This window comes from Typha angustifolia, chromosome 5, assembly GCF_048772165.1.
Source record: "Typha angustifolia cultivar Huaian chromosome 5, ASM4877216v1, whole genome shotgun sequence".
Lineage (NCBI taxonomy): Eukaryota > Viridiplantae > Streptophyta > Magnoliopsida > Poales > Typhaceae > Typha > Typha angustifolia.
The window spans coordinates 6,728,948-6,748,083 of NC_133243.1; the positions used below are offsets into that span (position 1 = coordinate 6,728,948).

Below are 19,136 nucleotides of genomic sequence, written 5' to 3' on the forward strand. Positions count from 1 at the left end.
TCGGCCAAGAAAGATGAAGTGATTCGGTCAAACACTCTTTGATGACGCTCTCTGCTCTCATCCTTCCAGTGCTCTTACCGAGTAACGAAATGGGATATATCATATCATCATACATGTAGGGTTGCATCTATTGTTTCTTTGAATTATTAATTTTACCTTATATATATATACACACACACTTTAAATTTAAAGAGAAAAATAGAGATATAAATAATATTTGAGTGATGTGAATACCAAATTTCCCAATGATTTAATGATCCAATCAAATATAGAGTCAATTATTAGTGGTCCACATTGGATAAAGGTCATTGAGCCTAGAAGCTAGCATGCATATGTATTCTAGATATAGCAACTATGCGTTGCGTTAGCTGAAAGTGTAGCACAGCTGAGAGCTTGAAAGAAGGTTCTGTCCAGTCCAACACAATATCCGAGGCACAAAATTAGAAGAAAGGTGGATAAGGACATAAGGTGCGTCAGGTTATCCTGTCACTTCCTATACGTACCCCCGTATAGCTAGGCTTTCCCCAGTTGCTCTGCTGGCCAACGGAATCCTCCGGATAACCAATCCATCCCGTCGTATTTTCTTGCACTGTTTCCCACTTGTACTGCGGATAACGAAGTTGGTTGGATTGTCCCACTGAACGAAACAAAACCAACTCGGATATCTTTATACGTCTCTAATTAATTACGATACATCCTTAGCCGCCGCCATTATCCGCCACCGCCTCCAATCTCTAGCCCTTATCAGGCCACTCTTCTTCTCTCTATCTAGTTTAGAGTGCATAGATTTAATTCCCTTTCCGTTGGTAACGGCATTCCCTTATCCCCTCGGCATTTATTCCAGAATAACCTTGGGACCCACGAGATTGCTCACTGTGAGGAGTTTAGAGATCTTGGTCTCTATATAAACCTACCGTTGGGTGTTCGGTTCTTCACATATCGCAGCAACAACATTCAACAAACTACTACTACTACTGCTTGCTAGTTTGGTGCAATCATATTTGAAGCAAATAGCTGGTGAATTGAGAAGAAGAGAGATGATCAAGTTTCTAGTTTTCTTTCTTCTACTACTATCCTTCGGTTCAAACTTGGTACTGGCCCAGATCCTTTTCCAGGTAAGCAATTTGAAAAGTTCGAAAGCTAATAGAGAACAATAATTTTATATATTTTATATATTTTAACATATAATACATGCAGGGATTTAACTGGGAGTCTTGGAGAAAGGATGGGGGCTTGTACAACTTTTTGAAGGCCCAAGTGGATGATATAGCTAACGCGGGAGTTACGCACGTGTGGCTTCCCCCTCCCTCCCACTCTGTTTCAGTGCAAGGTCTTATTCACTTCATATCTTTTTAAATATTTTTTTTAAAAAATAGCTCTCTGTTTCCTATTGAGAATCAATTCATATATATATAGCTTTATCGAGCTGAGTTGGAGCTCGTTTAGATGTTTAATTTCTTTTGGCTCTCTTAAAATGAGTTGTTAACTAATAGCAATTGAAAAAAATATTGTTTGCATTGTCAGGTTACATGCCAGGAAGGCTGTACGACCTCAACGCCTCAAAGTACGGAAACCAGGGAGAGCTCACGTCCCTGAACGCTGCACTCCATGCCAAGGGGATCAAAGTCGTCGCTGATATCGTGATCAACCACCGGTGCGCCGACAAGAAGGACGGGCGCGGCATCTACTGCATCTTCGAGGGCGGGACCGCTGACAACCGCCTCGACTGGGGCCCGGATATGATCTGCCGGGACGACACACAATACTCCGACGGGACCGGCAACCCCGACACTGGTATCGACTTCGCGGCGGCCCCCGACATCGACCACCTTAACCCGCGCGTCCAGCGCGAGCTCTCCGACTGGCTGAACTGGCTCAAGTCCGACGTCGGATTCGACGGCTGGCGCTTGGACTTCGCTAAGGGCTACTCGGCGAGCGTCGCGAAGACCTACGTGGCCAACACCTCGCCCAACTTTGTCGTCGCGGAGATCTGGATCTCGTTATCCTACGGCGGCGACGGTAAGCCGGCGAGCAACCAAGACTCGGAGAGGCAGGAGCTGGTGAACTGGGTGCAAGGAGTAGGGGGGCCGGCGACGGCGTTCGACTTCACGACGAAGGGGATTCTGCAGGCGGCGGTGCAAGGGGAGCTGTGGAGGATGCGGGATTCGAACGGGAAGGCTCCAGGACTGATCGGGTGGTGGCCGGAGAAGGCGGTGACGTTCGTCGACAACCATGACACTGGATCAACGCAGAAGTTGTGGCCTTTTCCTTCTGATAAGGTCATGCAGGGTTATGCTTACATCTTGACTCATCCAGGAATCCCCACCATTGTAAGTTTTACCTATATGTATATATATATACTTAAGAAAAATATGATCTACTATAGTAATCTAATACTAAATTAATATACGGTAGCACGGTAATTATAACTCAAGGTGTGTTTGTGATCTTCTTGTGCAGTTCTATGATCACTTGTTCGAGTGGGGATTAAAGCAGGAGATCAGCAACCTGGCAGCAATTAGGAGCAGAAATAACATTCATCCGAGTAGCACACTGCGCATTCTCGTCGCAGAAGCGGATCTCTACATGGCAATCATTGATGACAAGATCATCACTAAGCTTGGGCCAAGATATGATATTGGCAATTTGGTCCCTTCCAACTTCCAAGTTGCTGCTCATGGAAGCGACTACTGCGTCTGGGAGAAGAGGTGATTCAAATGGTGTGTGGATTTCTGCAAGGATGCAATACTATTACTACTTGATTTACATTGTTTTCATAGTTGAATAAAATTGCTAGGTTGGAATTATATATATATATATATATAGATGTTGTAATGCTTTCAGTCATAAGGGGCCACTCATCTTCTACCTACATGAGAAGCAGTGGCCTGGAAGGATTTGTACTTCAATTATTCAGTGTTGAATGTAATTTCCCTAATATTTGTAAGCTGTATTCAAATGGCTACTAACCCTCATAAAATTTTGGGCCAAGCCCGGAAGAAATGGGATATTATTAAAAAAGACACCTAACACTTGCTTGCCGATTAGAATATTAATTTAGGACCAATGTACAGGGTAAGCATGAGAAATTGAAACTCCATATGGAACAGGTGCTAAAAAGAATAATAATGTAACCAAAATTAAAAATGTTAGAAGTTTGGGTAAATTAAAAGTTGACTCTTGTCGTTATGCCTAAAATTAAACTACTATAAACTTTCTTTTGTATCATTTCACCCCTCGTATAATTTATCATAATATCAAATCATTAACTTTTTAATTAAACTTAATATATATATATGACAAATACTTCGATGCACTTTTAAAAATTATAATCTTAATTCAACGGGCTATAATAGCCAGTTTTCATATCCATATTGGTTCCAAAACTACATTACGTAAGAAAAAGAGTATATTAGTTAAGAAGATTTAATTACGTGTGCCTAACTTTTTAATTTTCTTATTATACCCTTGAAATCTTAACCATTAGATCTTCATCAAACTGATTAATAAATAATTAACTTTACGAAAGAAGCGCTCTACACGTTTTTTTTTCTTCCGTTAAGATTTCTCTTTTAAATATATTTATGCCTTAATTATAGGAGAAGTCATTTAATATTAAATAATTTAAATTTGATTATTTGGATATAAACTTTAATTTAAATATAATTCTTTATCTCTATCTATTAAAATTTAATTTAAATCAATCTTAAACTAATAGGAGATATATGTAAATATTAAAAAATAATCAATAAGATAAAATATAATTAAATTTTCATCAAGCTAATTGTAAAAGTCATCGATACCCTTATTTTGATATATATACATTACTCTCAGTTAATGACATATATGTCTTTTACTTAATAAAATATTAAGATAATATAATTATTAAAAAATAATATATAAGATTATATATCTAAAAAAATTACCTCTTATATCCTTAAAGATCTTAACCGTTAGACCTTCATCAAATTGATTGATGAAGAATTAACTATATTGTACGGAATATATATATATATATATATATATAAACACAAGAGGATAAATTTATCATAATATATATTAAAATATCAAAAAGTCTTTGATACCGAGTCTCAATGGACCTGTAGAGACTATGCCAGCTGAGCTTACGAAATGATTAATACAGACCTCATAGAAGACAGACAATATGATGGGATGGCGCTAAGAACAAATTTCATATAAATTAGTCGATTGAAGGTATCTTTCTCCATCCAGCCAACTTTAATTGAACCTTAGTTAGGGATGAAAGTAAACGCCAAGATTAGGTTGAATTAGATGAGATATCTTTTTCTATGCAATTTGCTTAAATAGTGATAGTCTTAACATGTGTTAAATAAATATCAATAAAACATAGAGAGAAATTTATAAATATAAAACATGCAAGACATAAACTGTCAATATATGAAAAGGTTGGATGATAAACATAAATTTTCTTAATTTTTAATAATTTTTTAGGGGATAATTAAATTAAGACGTCTGTTGTTGCTATATTGCCACGTGCACTTTCTCATCATTTTATGTACACTACTCAGTAAACCACATAGAATCTATCAATGTCACAGAAAAGTATTAAATAACTATTTTATCATTCATATTTTCTCTTTTATTTTTCCTCTAAAATAAAATTAAAAGAGTCTCAATATGTTCTAAAATTAATTATGGGACCCTCGCATGTTATTTGTTTTTAATATAACAATTTAATTAACAGAAGATGCATTTTAAACCTTTGCTAACTCAATCATATAGCTGCTCTTTCAAACTTCTCTTCCAGCTTAGTGTCTAGGGGGAAGGAAGGTGCTTTCCTCTATTATGGTCTTTTCGTTCTATTTATCTCTTTTCAATCTCTCTCATTTTTATTTTTATTTTTCTTTTATTATAGCATGAGTAACAGTGGTCGCCGGTGAGTTAGAGTTTTCTTAAATGGTAATGGTCGACCGTGACTCTAATTTTTCTTAGATGGTGTCCCCTCTTCCCTCTTATGATAGTTATCTTGTTTCCCTTCATTCGTTTTCATATTAGATATGCACGTTCTCATAGAATCTGTTTGAATAGAGATGGGTTTAAATTTAGTCTGAATTTAGAAATGTCTGGTTTGGTCAACGTCATGCGGGCCAATACGGTGTGACCGTGGCAATTCCGCGCACAAATAGCATGATTTTCGAACCTTTGACAGCTATTATCTTCCTTGCATTAATTGTATACTTGAGTTCAGAGTCCACCTCACATGGTCAACGTCCGACTATTTTACCTGCATAATTTTTTAAATGATTTATAATTTACTTATTTAAATAGTAAGTATTAATATTATTATTAATAATACATTATATATTATTTATAGAGATTAATTTTTTTAATTTTATATATTTGACATACAAAAAATTATTTGTTGTAAAACTCTTAATAATTTTATGTTAATTATATTTAAATAAAATATTATAATTATTTTAAATTTAATTAATATCAGTTTAAGATCCGATCCTTTATCCGAAAATTATCCGTATCTGTTTAGTTAAGATATGATTCTAAATTTTGCTATCCGTACAATATCTCTATTCGAATCTGAATCCGAACTAAAAATACGAATCCGGATATGAATTGAACACTATCGGATCCGTTTTCACCCCTAGGTATAGCGCACAGTGGTATTTACTCAGAAGACCAATTACTCCTTAAAGCGAGGTGGGGCCGATGTGGGGCACGAAGTTGCTGCATTAATTATTCTCAGAGGAGGTCGCCAGAGCTATCTCAAAAATTTATTTTTTTCTCTAAATCCAGCTTCAATGAAAATGAGTGATCGGCTACTTTGGACAGCCATGACCACTGACAATTTTAACTCAAGAATTCCCTGTGACGCCCCAGCTGCAAAGCTTTGGAAGGTGGTATGGAAAAAGGTCCGGGTCAAGTGTTTGTCTAGCGCTGACTAATGGGTGCAATCTTAGTTCGAGCGATCCGCGGCAAAAGAATGCTGCAAATAGACAAAATGTACCCTCTCTATATGAGCAACTAAGAAACAATTTATTACCTCCTCATCTCCCAGCATTTCATTAAAATTGTCTAGTTTGCTGGCGCATTAGGAATGTACATAGAATACCCACCAGCTTTAATTTCTTGGGCGAATGAGTGACCTACCTTGACGCTAATCTCTTGAAAGAATTGTTAGGATATACTTTTAATACCATGTAGTTTGTTTGGAAGACGAGGAATGCAGCAGTATGTAAGGTTCTAGAAAGATTGTCTTAGAAATCAGTAGCTTTAGTTCAATGCAATGGACTGAAATCTTTCTATTCCGCCTTCAGCAGCAAGATAATACGAACATCTTGGAAGGGCGACTAGAGAGGGGGAGTGGGAGTCTAGATTATCGGCCCAAGTTCTAGTGGATGAAGCTTTTGCTCTCCTACTTGGCATAAAAGAACTAGTGGAGCTTAATGAATGAGCCAATGTGGTGACTGTACCAAAGTGATCAATGCTGCAAACCTCATTTTGAACTCTATTCAGTAGAGAATATCACAAGTTATCCGGGTGTATTAAACTATTTAAACAATTCTCCTCCATCAATATTCTCCACTCGAGTTGGAAAAATAACTCATTAGCTCATAACCTTGCTAATCTTGCTATTGAGAAAAAAATGTTGTAAACATTTGTTTGAATTGCAATGATTTTGTCCACAGACTTAATATCAAACAAAATTATTATTCATAAAGTCATGAATTTAAATCTCATTCTAAACGTTATAGGCTAATTATAGAGTAGAAATAAAGATTTAGACATCTCTAATATATAAATTGAATATTAGAGTCAACTCTTAAACTATGAATAGATCAAATCACGAACAGTAAAAAAAACTCAGTTAAGCACGGTATATTTTAATAAATATCTACTTAAAAAATTTAGCATTTATAAGCATCGAACTTGTGACCTTAAGGTACGCTTTTACCGGTTCAGTTCATAATTCAAAGAAGAGGACTAGATTGGACCCTTGCTGACCTACGCATTTTGTCAGTGGCCCCACCTCCCGTGTTCATACCACGAGAGAATGTCCGCACCAGAATTCATCACATTTCTCACGTGATACCTCATCCCCAAATCCCCCCCCCAGCGAACATTCTTATTAATTATAATTCTTAAATACTATCCCACGTCATCACTTCCATTAGCGATCCTATCCCACAAGTACAAACCGGAAGCGTTTGCATTCCGCGTGCATGCTTCCTTCTTCCCCTCCCTTCCCTTTATAAGCCAAACACGCTTCAACCTACTCCAAGGCTCAACACTCCGCATCATCCGCTCTCAGTAGCCATGGTTCCAAAACAACAACTCCAATCGCCTCACTCGAAGCTAAAGCTTCCACCCTTGTCCCGGATCTCTCTCGAGCAGGAGACCTCCATCGTAGTCAAAGCCCTCATCCACGTCATCTCCGGCTTCTCCACCTCTCCTCCTGAACTGCCACCGCCACCGCCTTCGCCGCAGCAGCAGCAGCAGCAGAATGCGACGTGCCGCCAATGCGGCATCAGTGGGTGCCTCGGCTGCGTCTTTTTCAAGGAAGAGGAGGCGGCCAGTTGCAGCGCGCCAAGAGGGAAGAGGAAAGAGAAGAAGAACAAGTACCGCGGGGTGCGGCAGCGGCCGTGGGGGAAGTGGGCGGCGGAGATACGCGACCCACGGCGCGCCGTCCGGAAGTGGCTGGGGACGTTCGACACCGCCGAGCAGGCGGCGCAGGCTTACGACGCCGCCGCAATTGAGTTCCGGGGGGCGCGAGCCAAGCTCAATTTCCCCTTTCCTGATCAATTGCCTGCTGCCCAACTATCACTACCATCACAACCACCACCAAAATCACCACCGCCACCACCCGAACGATCCGAAGAAGGAACAAAACAAGAGCACGAGATGGTGGAGATATGGGATGGTCTGCAGGATTTACTGTCTTTAGATGATGGAGAGATCTGGTCCATGACTTCTCTCAGCGATCAGTAGTTACTTAACAAATTAATTTTTTTACACAGTATCCAGAATTCTTTTTGTTTAATTCTGGATTATGGATTGGAATTACTTTTTGTAAATTTGGAAGCAAATTTTGAGTGGCATGAACGTTATTTAATTGGGGGCTCTATATAATAATTGAGATGTGGAAGGCTTGATGATATCCAATACGCGGTTGTTGGGTTGGCTTGCACGATTCCCATGAACTCGAACTGTGGCGAGTGTGATGAGTGTGACGACGGCGCTTGCCGAGAAGGGATTATTGCTTAAATCCCATCATTAGTAACTAGTAACAGAAAACTACAAATTTTTAGTCAAATCCTTTTCAATGATGCCCAAGTATTGGCTTATCTGTGACGTTACTATCGGATATAAAGAGCTAATATCAAAATTACCCTTCTCTCAAACTTCTTCAAGAATATATTTTCTAAAGAGTGTTTTAGTAAATTTAGTTAGTATGGAATTAGCTAAGCAAATGCCCTTAAGGTATTTTTGTAACTTCATTAGCAGAATTATATAAATCATAATATATAATTGATAGTAGTTAGTCAACATAATTGTAAGGTGTTATATGAAAATTATTGTAAAAATAAAGAGTCTGATTACATTTAACTCTAAATGAAATGTTTGTTAAAAAGATAGTGTTATTTAAGAATTAAGGAAATTATAATTTACACCCTTATAATTTGATCCAATTTTATCTTAATTTGAACTCAAGTACTTAACTCGATCACTAGTTCATACTAAATTGTACCAGATAATCAACTGTTAACTAAGATATAATAAATTTAATCACTCCTACATAAATATAATCTAACTTGAAAATATTAGCATCAATAATAACTTTTTTTAAATTGAAAATTTCATTAGTTATAATTTTGTCTTAACCACTAGAGTGATTGAGCGCTTAAATTTAAAATACAAGAGATAAACTAAAATTGAGCTAAAACAAGAAGGGTAAATTCTAACTTAACCTTTAGAATTTATTTAAAAAAAATTACAATATATATATTCATACGAGAAGATAGAGAGAGTCACATTTAGGGTTGTCAAATAGGCTCAGCTGAAAGTCAAGCTTGATTAGTAAATGAGCCAACTTCTAGCTAGAGCAGTTGATTATTTTGCCTTAACCACAAACAAGATGAGCCTGGTTCGATTTATCCTGTGCTTTGTGTAATAGAAAGAATAATTTTTTAAATTGGCTGAATAACATTTAGTTACGAGAAACTAAGAAAGAAGAATTATTTTTATATGCACCCTCTCAAAAAAATATAAACGATGTAACTATAAAATAAATATTAAAGAATTATTTAGGAACTGAGCCAACTCAGTGAACTTAGTGAGTTAAGATAAGCCCATATTATTAAGCTCAGCTCGAGCTCGAAATGAGCTCAATATCAATCAATTTCGAGCGGACCATAGGCTAAGCTCGATCGGCTCATCCACAAGCCTAGTCGTATTCAAAGAAAGTATTGTATAAAAGTTGTCCTATTTACCTTTACAGTCTTCTTTAATTTTTAGCACAAAAGGATTATTCTTCCGTAGAGAATAGAGCATATAGAGCATTGAGCATAGTGCATGGTCCATAGCCCCATATTCCACATCCTTATCTGCAATTCCTCGCAGTCGCAGCGCCAAACGGCTAGTAGCAGTTGGTTTTTCGCCCCCAGACTTCGAACAGCACCCATGGCGTTTACTCCCACCAAATCAATCACCAATGCTGGAATCCAACTTCCCTCCATTAACATCTCCAATACCTTCCCCTTCACTCCCTCTTCCACCTCATGGAACAAGAACAAGACCCCTTTCCGTACCTCCTCCTCCTCCTCCTCCCGTCGGCTTCTAGCTCGAGCCCAACGCGCCACGTGGCTCCCCGGCCTCGACCCACCACCTCACCTCGATGGCACGTCCGTATCTCCTTCAATTTCTCTTAGTTTGTGATGCGTAGATCTCCAAATAGATTAAACTTTGAGCAATTGTTTCTAGGCTCGTCGGTGACTTCGGATTCGATCCTTTGGGGCTTGGTGAGGATCCCAAGAGCTTGAAGTGGTATGTACAAGCAGAGCTCGTGCATTGCCGCTTTGCCATGGCTGGGGTTGCCGGAGTCCTAGTGACTGATGTATGCATAATCATTGCAACTTCGCTTTTGCTGAATTATTTTGTTAACATAAGTTTGCTAACTTGTTCTTGTTGGAATGTACTAAATTTAATTAAGCTAGCTTTACTGCCACAGTGATGGAGTTTTTATTGTTTTGATGCTCTCTAGTTTCTTAGAGTAACAGGAGTAAGCAATCTACCAGTGTGGTTTGAAGCAGGTGCTGTAAAGTTCGACTTTGCCAGTACACAGGCACTCTTCATTGTTCAACTCCTATTAATGGGGTAAGATGCAGGAACCTGAGTCTTTACAAACACTAATCTACTAAACTTAATTTGCCAATTCATTGTTTTCAAACTCACTATTTTGCGTTTCCAATTCGAACTACAGATTCGCAGAAACGAAGAGGTACATGGATTTCGTTAGTCCTGGATCACAAGCGAAAGAAGGCACCTTCATAGGACTGGAAGCTTCACTAGAAGGTTTACAACCCGGGTAGGTACTGCTCATCCTCATCATAAACCTCATGCTAGAAATGAGATCTTAGGTTAGATGGTAAGATTTAAAGGAACTATATGCCCTGTTTCATGTTATCAAGATAAGAGCATGTTACTTAATAGATTGTAAGATGTTATTGTACTAAATTATACTAACTTTCAACTACTACTATTGTGAATCTCAAACAGCTATCCAGGAGGACCATTGTTTGATCCACTTGGCCTTGCTAAGGATGTCAACGCTGCAGATGAAATGAAGCTGAAAGAGATCAAGAATGGTACCTTCTCTAACTCTTCTTATGATGTCAGTAACCTCCAAAGTGAGAAGCATATTTGCTGACATGAGAAAAACTTGGTGATCACAGGGAGGCTGGCAATGGTAGCTATGCTTGGGATCTTTGTGCAAGCATCTGTCACCCATGTTGGTCCAATCGAAAACCTTTTGACGCACGTTTCAGATCCGTTCAACCGAACTATCATTCAGACGATTACGAGCTCACATTCTTGAGAAGCAGCTACAAAGTTGCTGCTGCTGTCTTGCAGAACATAATGTTTTTACTTGTATGAATGATCATTGAGTTACATAAGATTTTTATCATCATTGTCTTCTCAGCATTAACAATGAGAACACTACATCAATGTAGAAATTATTTATATTTGCAAGTAAAGTTATTTCCTTTAGAGCTTCAAGGCCATCAAACTGATAAAGATCTAGCACTAAAATGATGATGTTGGATCGTCAAGTCCCCACCTAATGTTGGAGATAATGGAACTAGGACCACTTCAACATATATACTCGCTTGAATTGTAATTATCAGACAGAGAAAGTTCTGAGGAATTATTTTTTCAGATATTATGATGCAGATTATTGGATTTCAAACCTCATTGGGTCAGGACATGGATCCGTTTATTTAATAATGGTTAAAAGCTATAACTTGCGATGAATTTATCAATCTAGTACATTTTTGCTCTGTTTCTCGAACGGCTAATATGCGATTATTAAGGCTGAGATTTGTTACAGTTAATGACATGGCATTGTGTCATTGACTAACTCCAAAATCTGGACTACGAGTGAATCAGACACACTAATATTATCAAATTATCGAGATTTTTTTTTACGTGGCTCAAATATGAGAGAAGAGATAGCAATCTACTGGTCAGGAGGAAGAGCATTCTTGGATGCAGACAAATATAGGATTTGTGGGGGAGACAACTCCTCCCGCACGTGCTTTTCTTTTCCCTCCCCCAACTCCCATTTCCTTCTCCTTCCTCGTTTCCTTCAAGCTCTTAAGATAGAGAAAAGACTCGAGTAAGTTTTTTCTTTAATTATTTTTACACAATTTAGACATGTTTCTGTTCATTTACATTCAATGATATAATGAAGTAGTTTTATACTTTTGTTGCCTTTCTAATTTAGTTGGAAGTCAGAAACTAATCGTATATAAATTTTTTAAGTTACAAATTTTCAAGAATATTTTGAATTTCTTGGCATGTAAGTCAACTTTGATGCATCTTACTGAAGAAAAAAAAAAGGGTACGGTTGATAGTAAGGCATGTTATTGCATTGAACTTATTCTTGTAATGTGTAACATCAGATAAAGATTTTAGAAGCTACCTTCTTCTGAAGATAATTTTTCTCAAACTTCTCCAAATCTTGCTTCCCCCATCATCATGGAGTACGCAGATACTAATCGTGGGCACAACGAATCAAACAACTTTGAAATAATAATCCCAAAGAATGTTCATGATGGTTCATCAGAGAATCTGAAGAAACTACCTGTAGCTGGAGAAGATGCCATATCTATGTCATCACTGGAAGCATCAATAGAGGTTTGACATGAATAATACCAATTCAAAACCGAAAGAATTATGTTATAAGTGCTGATCATTGGACAGATACGGATTAAAAGGGCTCTATTTCAGGATGTGGAAGCTGGGGATACACAGAATGCAGCACTGAAACTTTCTGAAAACTTAAAAGGGGCAGTTGTTAATAGAAGCCTTGCAGAAAGTCAAGCTCCTTTTGAATCTGTTAAAGTGGCTGTCAGCAAATTTGGAGGCGTTGTTGATTGGAAATCTCAAAAGAACCTGACATTGGAGGTAACACAAATTTGTTATGTCGACTATTTTCTGCATAGATGAGATTTTCAGATCAATCTTAGGAAAGGCTTGTTGTTGATTACCATGATTGAGGAATAGAAATAATCTAAACATTCAAAGATCTGATATTGGAACAGCTCTCCATTAATATGCTTCTCTGGATCTATGTTCCTTCACATCAATTTATTCATGTTGAGGAAAGATCAAAAGTTGCAAAGAATTTTAAAATGGGAGGATTAAACTTGCTATTTATTTTTATCTTTATTTTATTTTGGCCTAAAAGGCCGCAGCCCAATTTGATTAAACTTGTTCATAATTGGCAAAGAGAAATATATATTCTAAATAAAATTTAATCTCATAAGATGGCACCTTTATTCACAAGTAAAGACCTTAATTTCAACATTTTAGATTCTCTTCCTTTGTCATGTTCTGTTCAGACCCTTTTTCCTCTAATAGAAGGTTACAATGCACCCTTATTGACTCATGTAGAAGCACAAGACTGTCCAACTAGAAATTGAGAAGGTGCAAGAAGGGATTCCAGAGTACAGAAGAAGATTAGAAGCTTCAGATGATAATAAAGAAGAAGTACTAAAGGAGATGGAAAACACCAAGAGACTAATCGAAGAACTTAAGCTAAGCCTGGAGAATGCCAAAACACAAGAGGCCCAGGCAAAGCAGGATTCAGAAATTGCTGAACTAAGCCTCAAAGAGACGAAGCAAGGAATTACGGAGAACAAAAGCATTGCGGTGAACGCGCAAATTGACGTATCCAATGGATGGTATTTGACGGCTCTTTCGGATTTGAAATCAGTAAAAAGGGAGCTGGAAGAGCTTCAAAGACAGTATCTTTCTTTGATCACTGAAAGAGATGTGGCAATTAGAGAAGCTGAAGAATCTACTGCTGCATCCGAGGAGATTGAGAAGAACATGGAGGATCTTAAACTGGAACTAATCACAGCTAGGGAATTCTTGGAGTCTGCACATGCTGCACATATTGAAGCAGAAGAGAAGAGCATTTGTTCATCCTTATCCTGGGAGAAAGACAAGCTTAGATGGGAGAATGAGCTGAAGCAAGCTGAAGATGAACTGCAGCAGCTCAATGAACAACTTCTTTTGGCCAACGATCTCGAGTCGAAACTAGAGAAAGCTTCTACGTTGCTGCTCAATTTAAAAGCTGAATTAGCTTCCAACGGGAAAGGTGACTTAGATCAAGAACCAAACAGTATAGATGGGGAGAATGAAGCAACGCTAGCTCAAACCTTAGAGGAGCTCAAGGAAGTAAAGGCTAATATCGAGAAAGCGAAAGATGAAGTGATGTGTCTAAGAGTCGCAGCTACTTCATTGAATCTTGATCTAGAAAGAGAGAAGGCAGCCCTCACCACCCTGAGGCAGAGGGAAGTGTTGGCTTCTTTACAAGTGTCATCTCTTGAAGCAAAGCTGAGCAGAACCAATACCAAATTTGAGCTAATCCTGGTAGGGGAGAAGGAAGCCAGAGATAAGATGGTAGATTTGCCCAAGGAGTTGCAGCAAGCAGCTATGAATGCAGATCAAGCAAAGTCGGTTGCTCGCTTGGCGCATGAGGAGCTAAGGAAGGCAAAGGAAGAAGCAGAGCAAGCAAAAGCTGGAGTCAGCACCCTGGAGAACAGATTAAATGCTACTTTGAAGGAGATAGAGGCAGCTAAAGAATCACAGAAACTGGCATCTGCAGCAGTCAAAGCATTGGAAGAGAGTGAACAGGTCGCAAGTATGAGGACTCCCTTTCAAATTGGAGTATCACTTCCTCTAGAAGAATACTACACGCTCAGCAAGAAGGCCCATGAGACTGAAGAACTCGCCAACAAGCGAGTTATCTCTGCAATAGAGCAAATTAAGGCAGCAAAGGAGTTTGAATCAAGAAGGTTAGAGAAGCTAGAAGAAGCAAATAAGAAAATGGAAGAAAGCAAAAAAGCACTGAGACTTGCGATAGAGAAGGCCGACAAGGCCAGGAGTGGGAAACTGGCTACGGAAGAGGAGTTGAGGAAGTGGAGAGCTGGACATGAGCAGCAAAGAAAATCTAGTGATGCTGCTCAAGGCTCTGACGAGTCATCAAATTCAGAAGAAGAAACTGATCCTGGTGTCAATTCTCTAGTTCCTAGGACAGGCATGCCAACAAATGCAATGGTAAATGCCATACCTGAACCTAACATGAGAAGGAGGTCATTGTTTCCACAAATGATCATGTTATTAGCCAGGAAAAAGGCTCAGCCTTCAAAGTAATTAAATTTATATCTCCAATATACTAACATTACAATCAGACTTGCTATACGTACTAGAAATGATGCAGAATATACTTATTATGCCTTTGATCACCAAAAACAAAGAAAGATTTAAAAAAAAAAAACTGTTTATGGTTTATAAGATTTAGCTTCCAGCCTAATTAACTAACTTAACAGCGATAGCTTTATCTTCGCAGTGCGTAATAAACTGGACTAAAGACCCTGGATCAGCCTCCTTCTTCGCTCTGCAATCGAACCTAAAAGGATTGAGGAAGCACGGCTCCATCGACAAGACTCGACGGCAGGGAGGATCTGCCGCCTTCTCACGCCACGGCGGTAAGAGAATCCACGGCGTCAAACCGCCGAGACCTTGGCTTACGTACCCGAAGGTTGAGAAGGGACTGGTAACGAGAACATCAACCAAGCTTAACAAATATATCTCTGCCAATGCCCTTTGGTTGTGACCATGCTGCTCTGTATGCTGTTTCTCCTCGTGAGTTGGTTGATAGACGCTAATGACGTCTCCATTAGCAACCGGATGCGCGTAATACATGGACTTTATCTCCTCATAGTATTTGGCATATAAAGAAACCACTAGGACTGCCTTCGATCCTGTCACATTGCTAGATCGAGACAAAGAAAATCCATCCTCGTTAGTGACATTCGGCAGCAAATTCTCCTGCAGAGCGCACGACATAACTTGCTTGTAGAACTCGTCGAAAGAAACGGGTGGCCACTTGAAAGTTCTGATCTGAAGACCGATCCTTTCCCCAGCCTGGGCGAGATACGAATCAAAATATCTTGTTACCAATCCCCAGACAGTGTTGGTGGGGTGGAAAAGATACCGCCCCAAGTGATGGAACACGGTGTCTTTTGCCGGAAACAACCGCTGTAGCTCCTCTTCGTGTCGAGTCGATAGAAAGAAGCCCGGCACGAAGTAGATATCCGAATGCACCACTATCCAATTGACCTTGTCAAGGTACGTTTGATCATCGTCGCAGAAGAACAGCCCATCGAAGTGTTTGTAATTGTCCATTAGATAAAGATAGACATAGGGCGGCACCCACTCTGCAGAAGCATTCGCGCTGTAATTGATCGTGTTATTCTTGACCATGTTCCCGTAAATCAGCGGAGAGTCGCGGGTGATCCACCGCAAGTTCACCGGGAAATCTGAGGGCAGGATCCAGGAGGTCCCAGGAAACGGTTCGCAGAATAGATCGATGGATTCCCTAGTTTCGTGGATCAGCAGGACCCTATTGGTGAGGAGAGCATATAGAAATGCAGAGGCAAGTGTGAGCATCCTGTTCCCCAAGCCATTGAATGGAGTCCAAATCACATAGTTGCACTCCAAATGGTCTACGCTGCGGTTCAACTTCAACAGCTCGATGGATTTCTTGTAGAGTGGAGTGTTTGGGCCGCATTTCTTGTGGAGGGCTTCGTACTTGCGAAGCCTCGCCGCAAGGTACGAGGATGGGAGGAAAGGCGACGTCTTACGATACGACGGCGACTGATATCGGCTCACGCAGGACTGCTCGTCGAAGTCCGGGGAGAGTAAGCCGCCCAGAAGCTTCTTCTTTTGTATCTCAATGGCTGCAGGAAAGGCATTTCCAGAACCAGTGGCCAAGAACATAAGAACTCGCCAAGAACAGTAGAGCAAAGTTTCGCATGCAACTCAAAAATCTTATGCTAACGATTCTTAAATAAGCAGACAAGACGAAATCGGGAAAAGGTTCAATTGCTCCGGCCATCCTCTAATCTGGAAGAGTTCTGAGCAATGCGAGAATCAAATCTTATTGTTTAAGAAGGAAAAGAATTATAATCTCGACCAAATTCCATTGTTTAATCCTCAAAATCAGTAAATTTGCTAGTTTAGAAAAAAATTATTCCAGTGTGTTTATTGCGAGTTAAACTATGTTTTTTCATTAAGTAGTCTATAAATAGTCTTGTAGGCTTGTGGCCAAAGGAATTTTTAAGTTCTTCAAAAGTTAATGTCTTCAATCTAGTATCTATGAAGTCTAACTGAGCTTCTTTTCGTTATTCATAATCAAATCGAGATTTGATCTATGTCTTTTCATGCTTTACTGCATCTCGGCCACGAAATCTGTGGTCCTATGTCATTCAGAGGGGCTAAAAATGAGGTGTGTCCTCTGGTTGCAGAGTATCTTAAACATGGGGTTTCTATTTGCAAATTTCTTTAGGCCACACGACCATTTCAGGCTAACTTAGTACTACATCCTTACACCTTACTTGATATATGTAAGAGAGAGGAATACATGATTATAGAAAGAGAGGAATACATGGAAAATGAGAGGAAAAAAAAAAGAGAAAAGAATAAGTTCTTTAAAATGATCTCAATACCAACTTAATACCTTTGTTTACCTTTAATATCTACTGTCACTATATCTCCCAGAGGCCACGCTGGTGTCGAACTCCATCCAACTCTTGAGAGGACGTAGGGCAACGTAAGACTAAACAAGCAGGTAATAAGTAGCAACCGTCGCCACGAGTCTCCCCGGCGACCGGCGGTTTCAGCCGCCTTCTTCGGCTCCGCCACGGAAGCTTCTTCCTTCTCCATGCCCATATGGCTTACAATTATTGTCCAGCTACCGTTCAATAGCTTGTTCTGTGGGTTTACGTTTGTATACTATATATAAATGAACGTGGAAGCCGAGCGTCGGGCGAATCAAAAAAGAATACTTAATTGAGAGATGGAGTCCACTCTTCTTAGGATCAGTTCGAAAAGAACAAAAAATGATTGGAAGGAACAGTACTAAATACTCTTTGGATCAGATCTACCTAATAAATCCATGGGCCTGTCGTCGATAGTATTTTTTTGATTCTTTGCTGCTAGCAATCAACGTGGACATTTTACTAAACTTATATATATATATATATATATATATATATATAAGTTGGCCCCTGAACCAATGGGAACCTGCGATCAAAAGTGCAAGTAATCAAAATTTGTCGCATTTTCATGGTTGGAGGGATTTTGGGATGATTTGCTGCTATTGAGAAGGTGTTTTCGGTCATTCAGTTTAGCCGATTGGTGCAGGGTGGTGGTATACTTCTCAGACGGTGGCTTCGTTGTCTTCATCTCAACTTGTTGTTTTCCTTCCTCTGTTTGATTGCTCCTGAGCTTATCATTTTTTTAGTTTTGTTTCATTTTCATTTAGCAAGATGGCTGTCGGTGCATGGAGGTAATCAGTGTTCATGTTAGGTGGTTCTCACTGTAGCTCTTCCTGGTATCCCACAAGGCTGTGCATGCTAGACACTGGGCCGTTTGCCCTTGTGTCGTCCTTTGGACTGTGTCTTGTAACATTTTTTGTACCCTTTGGGACCTAATATATATATTTTTTCTTTTTGATGCGTCGTAGATGATTATCAAATTGCCTGGGCTTATCTAGTGGTTGCCGTCCTAGCTTTCTCATTATATTTGTGTACTAGGTTTGTAATTATTTAGATGTCACTAATGAAGTTCCTCATCTACGGGTTTTTTTTTTTCCTTCGAAAATGATCATATGAAGTTTAATTTTGGTGCGGATTAATCCATGCGGGTTAGTCCGAGCGCCCATTATATATGTTCAAGTATATTAATCGAATGTATCCAGACTAATCAGCACGAGGTTAGCTTTCACTGAATTTAACCCAGCAACCAATAGGTTGCATAACAAAATCAACACTCTATGATACATATATAAGACACATGTCTACAATTTAGGTGGATTTGACACATAAAAACTAAAATTAATTCAGATATAACTTTTGCAAGTCTATATAAATCAATATGTAGATAAAATCTTTCTCACTATAGTTCACAACAAACTGCTATCTTGTCCTTCCTTTGCCAAAGCATCTGCTAGGGTATTCTTTCCCTCTCTTCCATTAAAAATCTCTCCTAATTGCCGCCGTTGTCGACCTCGTCCATTTTCCTTCTCGCTGCGGAGTTTGAGTCCTTTTGTTCAAAAGATCGTCACCCTACATCTATTATTGATTGTTGGGCATTATGCTTGTATTATTAAATTATAGGCGTATAAATGAGCCGACTTTAAGCGAGTCGACTCTAGCTTAGGCTCAATTAAAAATTAATTACGAGCCCTCCAAAGATGTTTAAGTCAGCTTAGCTCAACTTGAGTCGAACTTAAGCCAAGCCATATCGAGTTCAGGCCGAGCCCACTTGATTAGAGGAGGAGGAGG

General features: G+C 39.1%; 5 protein-coding genes across 9 annotated transcripts; 4 read left to right on the forward strand and 1 right to left on the reverse strand.

The window, feature by feature from the left end:
* Nucleotides 1-954: 954 nt before the first annotated feature.
* Nucleotides 955-2,938, forward strand: LOC140760374 (alpha-amylase isozyme 3C-like). The gene is made up of 4 exons (XM_073097307.1): nucleotides 955-1,115; nucleotides 1,198-1,330; nucleotides 1,525-2,330; nucleotides 2,461-2,938. The coding sequence occupies exons 1-4, from the start codon at nucleotides 1,038-1,040 to the stop codon at nucleotides 2,710-2,712; spliced, it is 1,269 nt and encodes a 422-aa protein (XP_072953408.1). The 5' UTR covers nucleotides 955-1,037; the 3' UTR covers nucleotides 2,713-2,938.
* Nucleotides 2,939-7,265: 4,327 nt separating this feature from the next.
* On the forward strand, nucleotides 7,266-8,160 carry LOC140760269 (ethylene-responsive transcription factor ERF109-like). Its single transcript, XM_073097163.1, has one exon. The coding sequence runs from the start codon at nucleotides 7,315-7,317 to the stop codon at nucleotides 7,984-7,986; it is 672 nt and encodes a 223-aa protein (XP_072953264.1). The 5' UTR covers nucleotides 7,266-7,314; the 3' UTR covers nucleotides 7,987-8,160.
* A 1,390-nt stretch (nucleotides 8,161-9,550) lies between these two features.
* Nucleotides 9,551-11,274, forward strand: LOC140760232 (photosystem I chlorophyll a/b-binding protein 5, chloroplastic-like). 2 transcript variants are annotated; one of them, XM_073097099.1, is made up of 6 exons: nucleotides 9,551-9,895; nucleotides 9,979-10,111; nucleotides 10,259-10,371; nucleotides 10,478-10,582; nucleotides 10,774-10,862; nucleotides 10,950-11,274. In XM_073097099.1, the coding sequence occupies exons 1-6, from the start codon at nucleotides 9,777-9,779 to the stop codon at nucleotides 11,090-11,092; spliced, it is 702 nt and encodes a 233-aa protein (XP_072953200.1). In that variant the 5' UTR covers nucleotides 9,551-9,776; the 3' UTR covers nucleotides 11,093-11,274. The 2 variants fall into 2 exon arrangements, with proteins under 2 accessions (XP_072953200.1, XP_072953199.1); XM_073097098.1 differs by having other exon boundaries at nucleotides 9,552-9,899.
* A 484-nt stretch (nucleotides 11,275-11,758) lies between these two features.
* Nucleotides 11,759-14,959, forward strand: LOC140760507 (protein WEAK CHLOROPLAST MOVEMENT UNDER BLUE LIGHT 1-like). Of its 4 annotated transcripts, none has more exons than XM_073097493.1 (4): nucleotides 11,759-11,893; nucleotides 12,269-12,414; nucleotides 12,508-12,684; nucleotides 13,174-14,959. In XM_073097493.1, exons 2-4 carry the CDS (start codon nucleotides 12,388-12,390, stop codon nucleotides 14,938-14,940), a joined length of 1,971 nt encoding a protein of 656 aa, XP_072953594.1. In that variant the 5' UTR covers nucleotides 11,759-11,893; nucleotides 12,269-12,387; the 3' UTR covers nucleotides 14,941-14,959. The 4 variants fall into 4 exon arrangements, with proteins under 4 accessions (XP_072953594.1, XP_072953593.1, XP_072953592.1 ...); XM_073097492.1 differs by having other exon boundaries at nucleotides 11,772-11,893; nucleotides 12,262-12,414; XM_073097491.1 differs by having other exon boundaries at nucleotides 11,793-11,893; nucleotides 12,180-12,414.
* On the reverse strand, nucleotides 14,931-17,545 carry LOC140760508 (probable fucosyltransferase 8). Its single transcript, XM_073097494.1, has 2 exons — nucleotides 17,319-17,545; nucleotides 14,931-16,529 (listed from the first exon to the last, which is right to left on the reverse strand). Exons 1-2 carry the CDS (start codon nucleotides 17,518-17,520, stop codon nucleotides 15,097-15,099), a joined length of 1,635 nt encoding a protein of 544 aa, XP_072953595.1. The 5' UTR covers nucleotides 17,521-17,545; the 3' UTR covers nucleotides 14,931-15,096.
* Between the last annotated feature and the right edge of the window lie 1,591 nt (nucleotides 17,546-19,136).

Bases quoted from the DNA above. Each gene is read 5' to 3' on its own strand.
- LOC140760374 (XM_073097307.1), top strand. From the start codon at position 1,038: ATGATCAAGTTTCTAGTTTTCTTTCTTCTACTACTATCCTTCGGTTCA. The intron at 1,116-1,197 runs GTAAGCAATTTG...TAATACATGCAG, and splicing joins TGGCCCAGATCCTTTTCCAG to GGATTTAACTGGGAGTCTTG. The intron at 2,331-2,460 runs GTAAGTTTTACC...CTTCTTGTGCAG, and splicing joins ATCCAGGAATCCCCACCATT to TTCTATGATCACTTGTTCGA.
- LOC140760269 (XM_073097163.1), top strand. From the start codon at position 7,315: ATGGTTCCAAAACAACAACTCCAATCGCCTCACTCGAAGCTAAAGCTT.
- LOC140760232 (XM_073097098.1), top strand. From the start codon at position 9,571: ATGGTCCATAGCCCCATATTCCACATCCTTATCTGCAATTCCTCGCAG. The intron at 10,372-10,477 runs GTAAGATGCAGG...TTCGAACTACAG, and splicing joins GTTCAACTCCTATTAATGGG to ATTCGCAGAAACGAAGAGGT. The intron at 10,863-10,949 runs GTACCTTCTCTA...TGGTGATCACAG, and splicing joins GCTGAAAGAGATCAAGAATG to GGAGGCTGGCAATGGTAGCT.
- LOC140760507 (XM_073097491.1), top strand. From the start codon at position 12,256: ATGGAGTACGCAGATACTAATCGTGGGCACAACGAATCAAACAACTTT. The intron at 12,415-12,507 runs GTTTGACATGAA...GCTCTATTTCAG, and splicing joins CACTGGAAGCATCAATAGAG to GATGTGGAAGCTGGGGATAC. The intron at 12,685-13,173 runs GTAACACAAATT...TGACTCATGTAG, and splicing joins AAAAGAACCTGACATTGGAG to AAGCACAAGACTGTCCAACT.
- LOC140760508 (XM_073097494.1), bottom strand. From the start codon at position 17,520: ATGGGCATGGAGAAGGAAGAAGCTTCCGTGGCGGAGCCGAAGAAGGCG. The intron at 16,530-17,318 runs GTAAACAAAGGT...CCTTTCCTGCAG, and splicing joins AGTGACAGTAGATATTAAAG to CCATTGAGATACAAAAGAAG.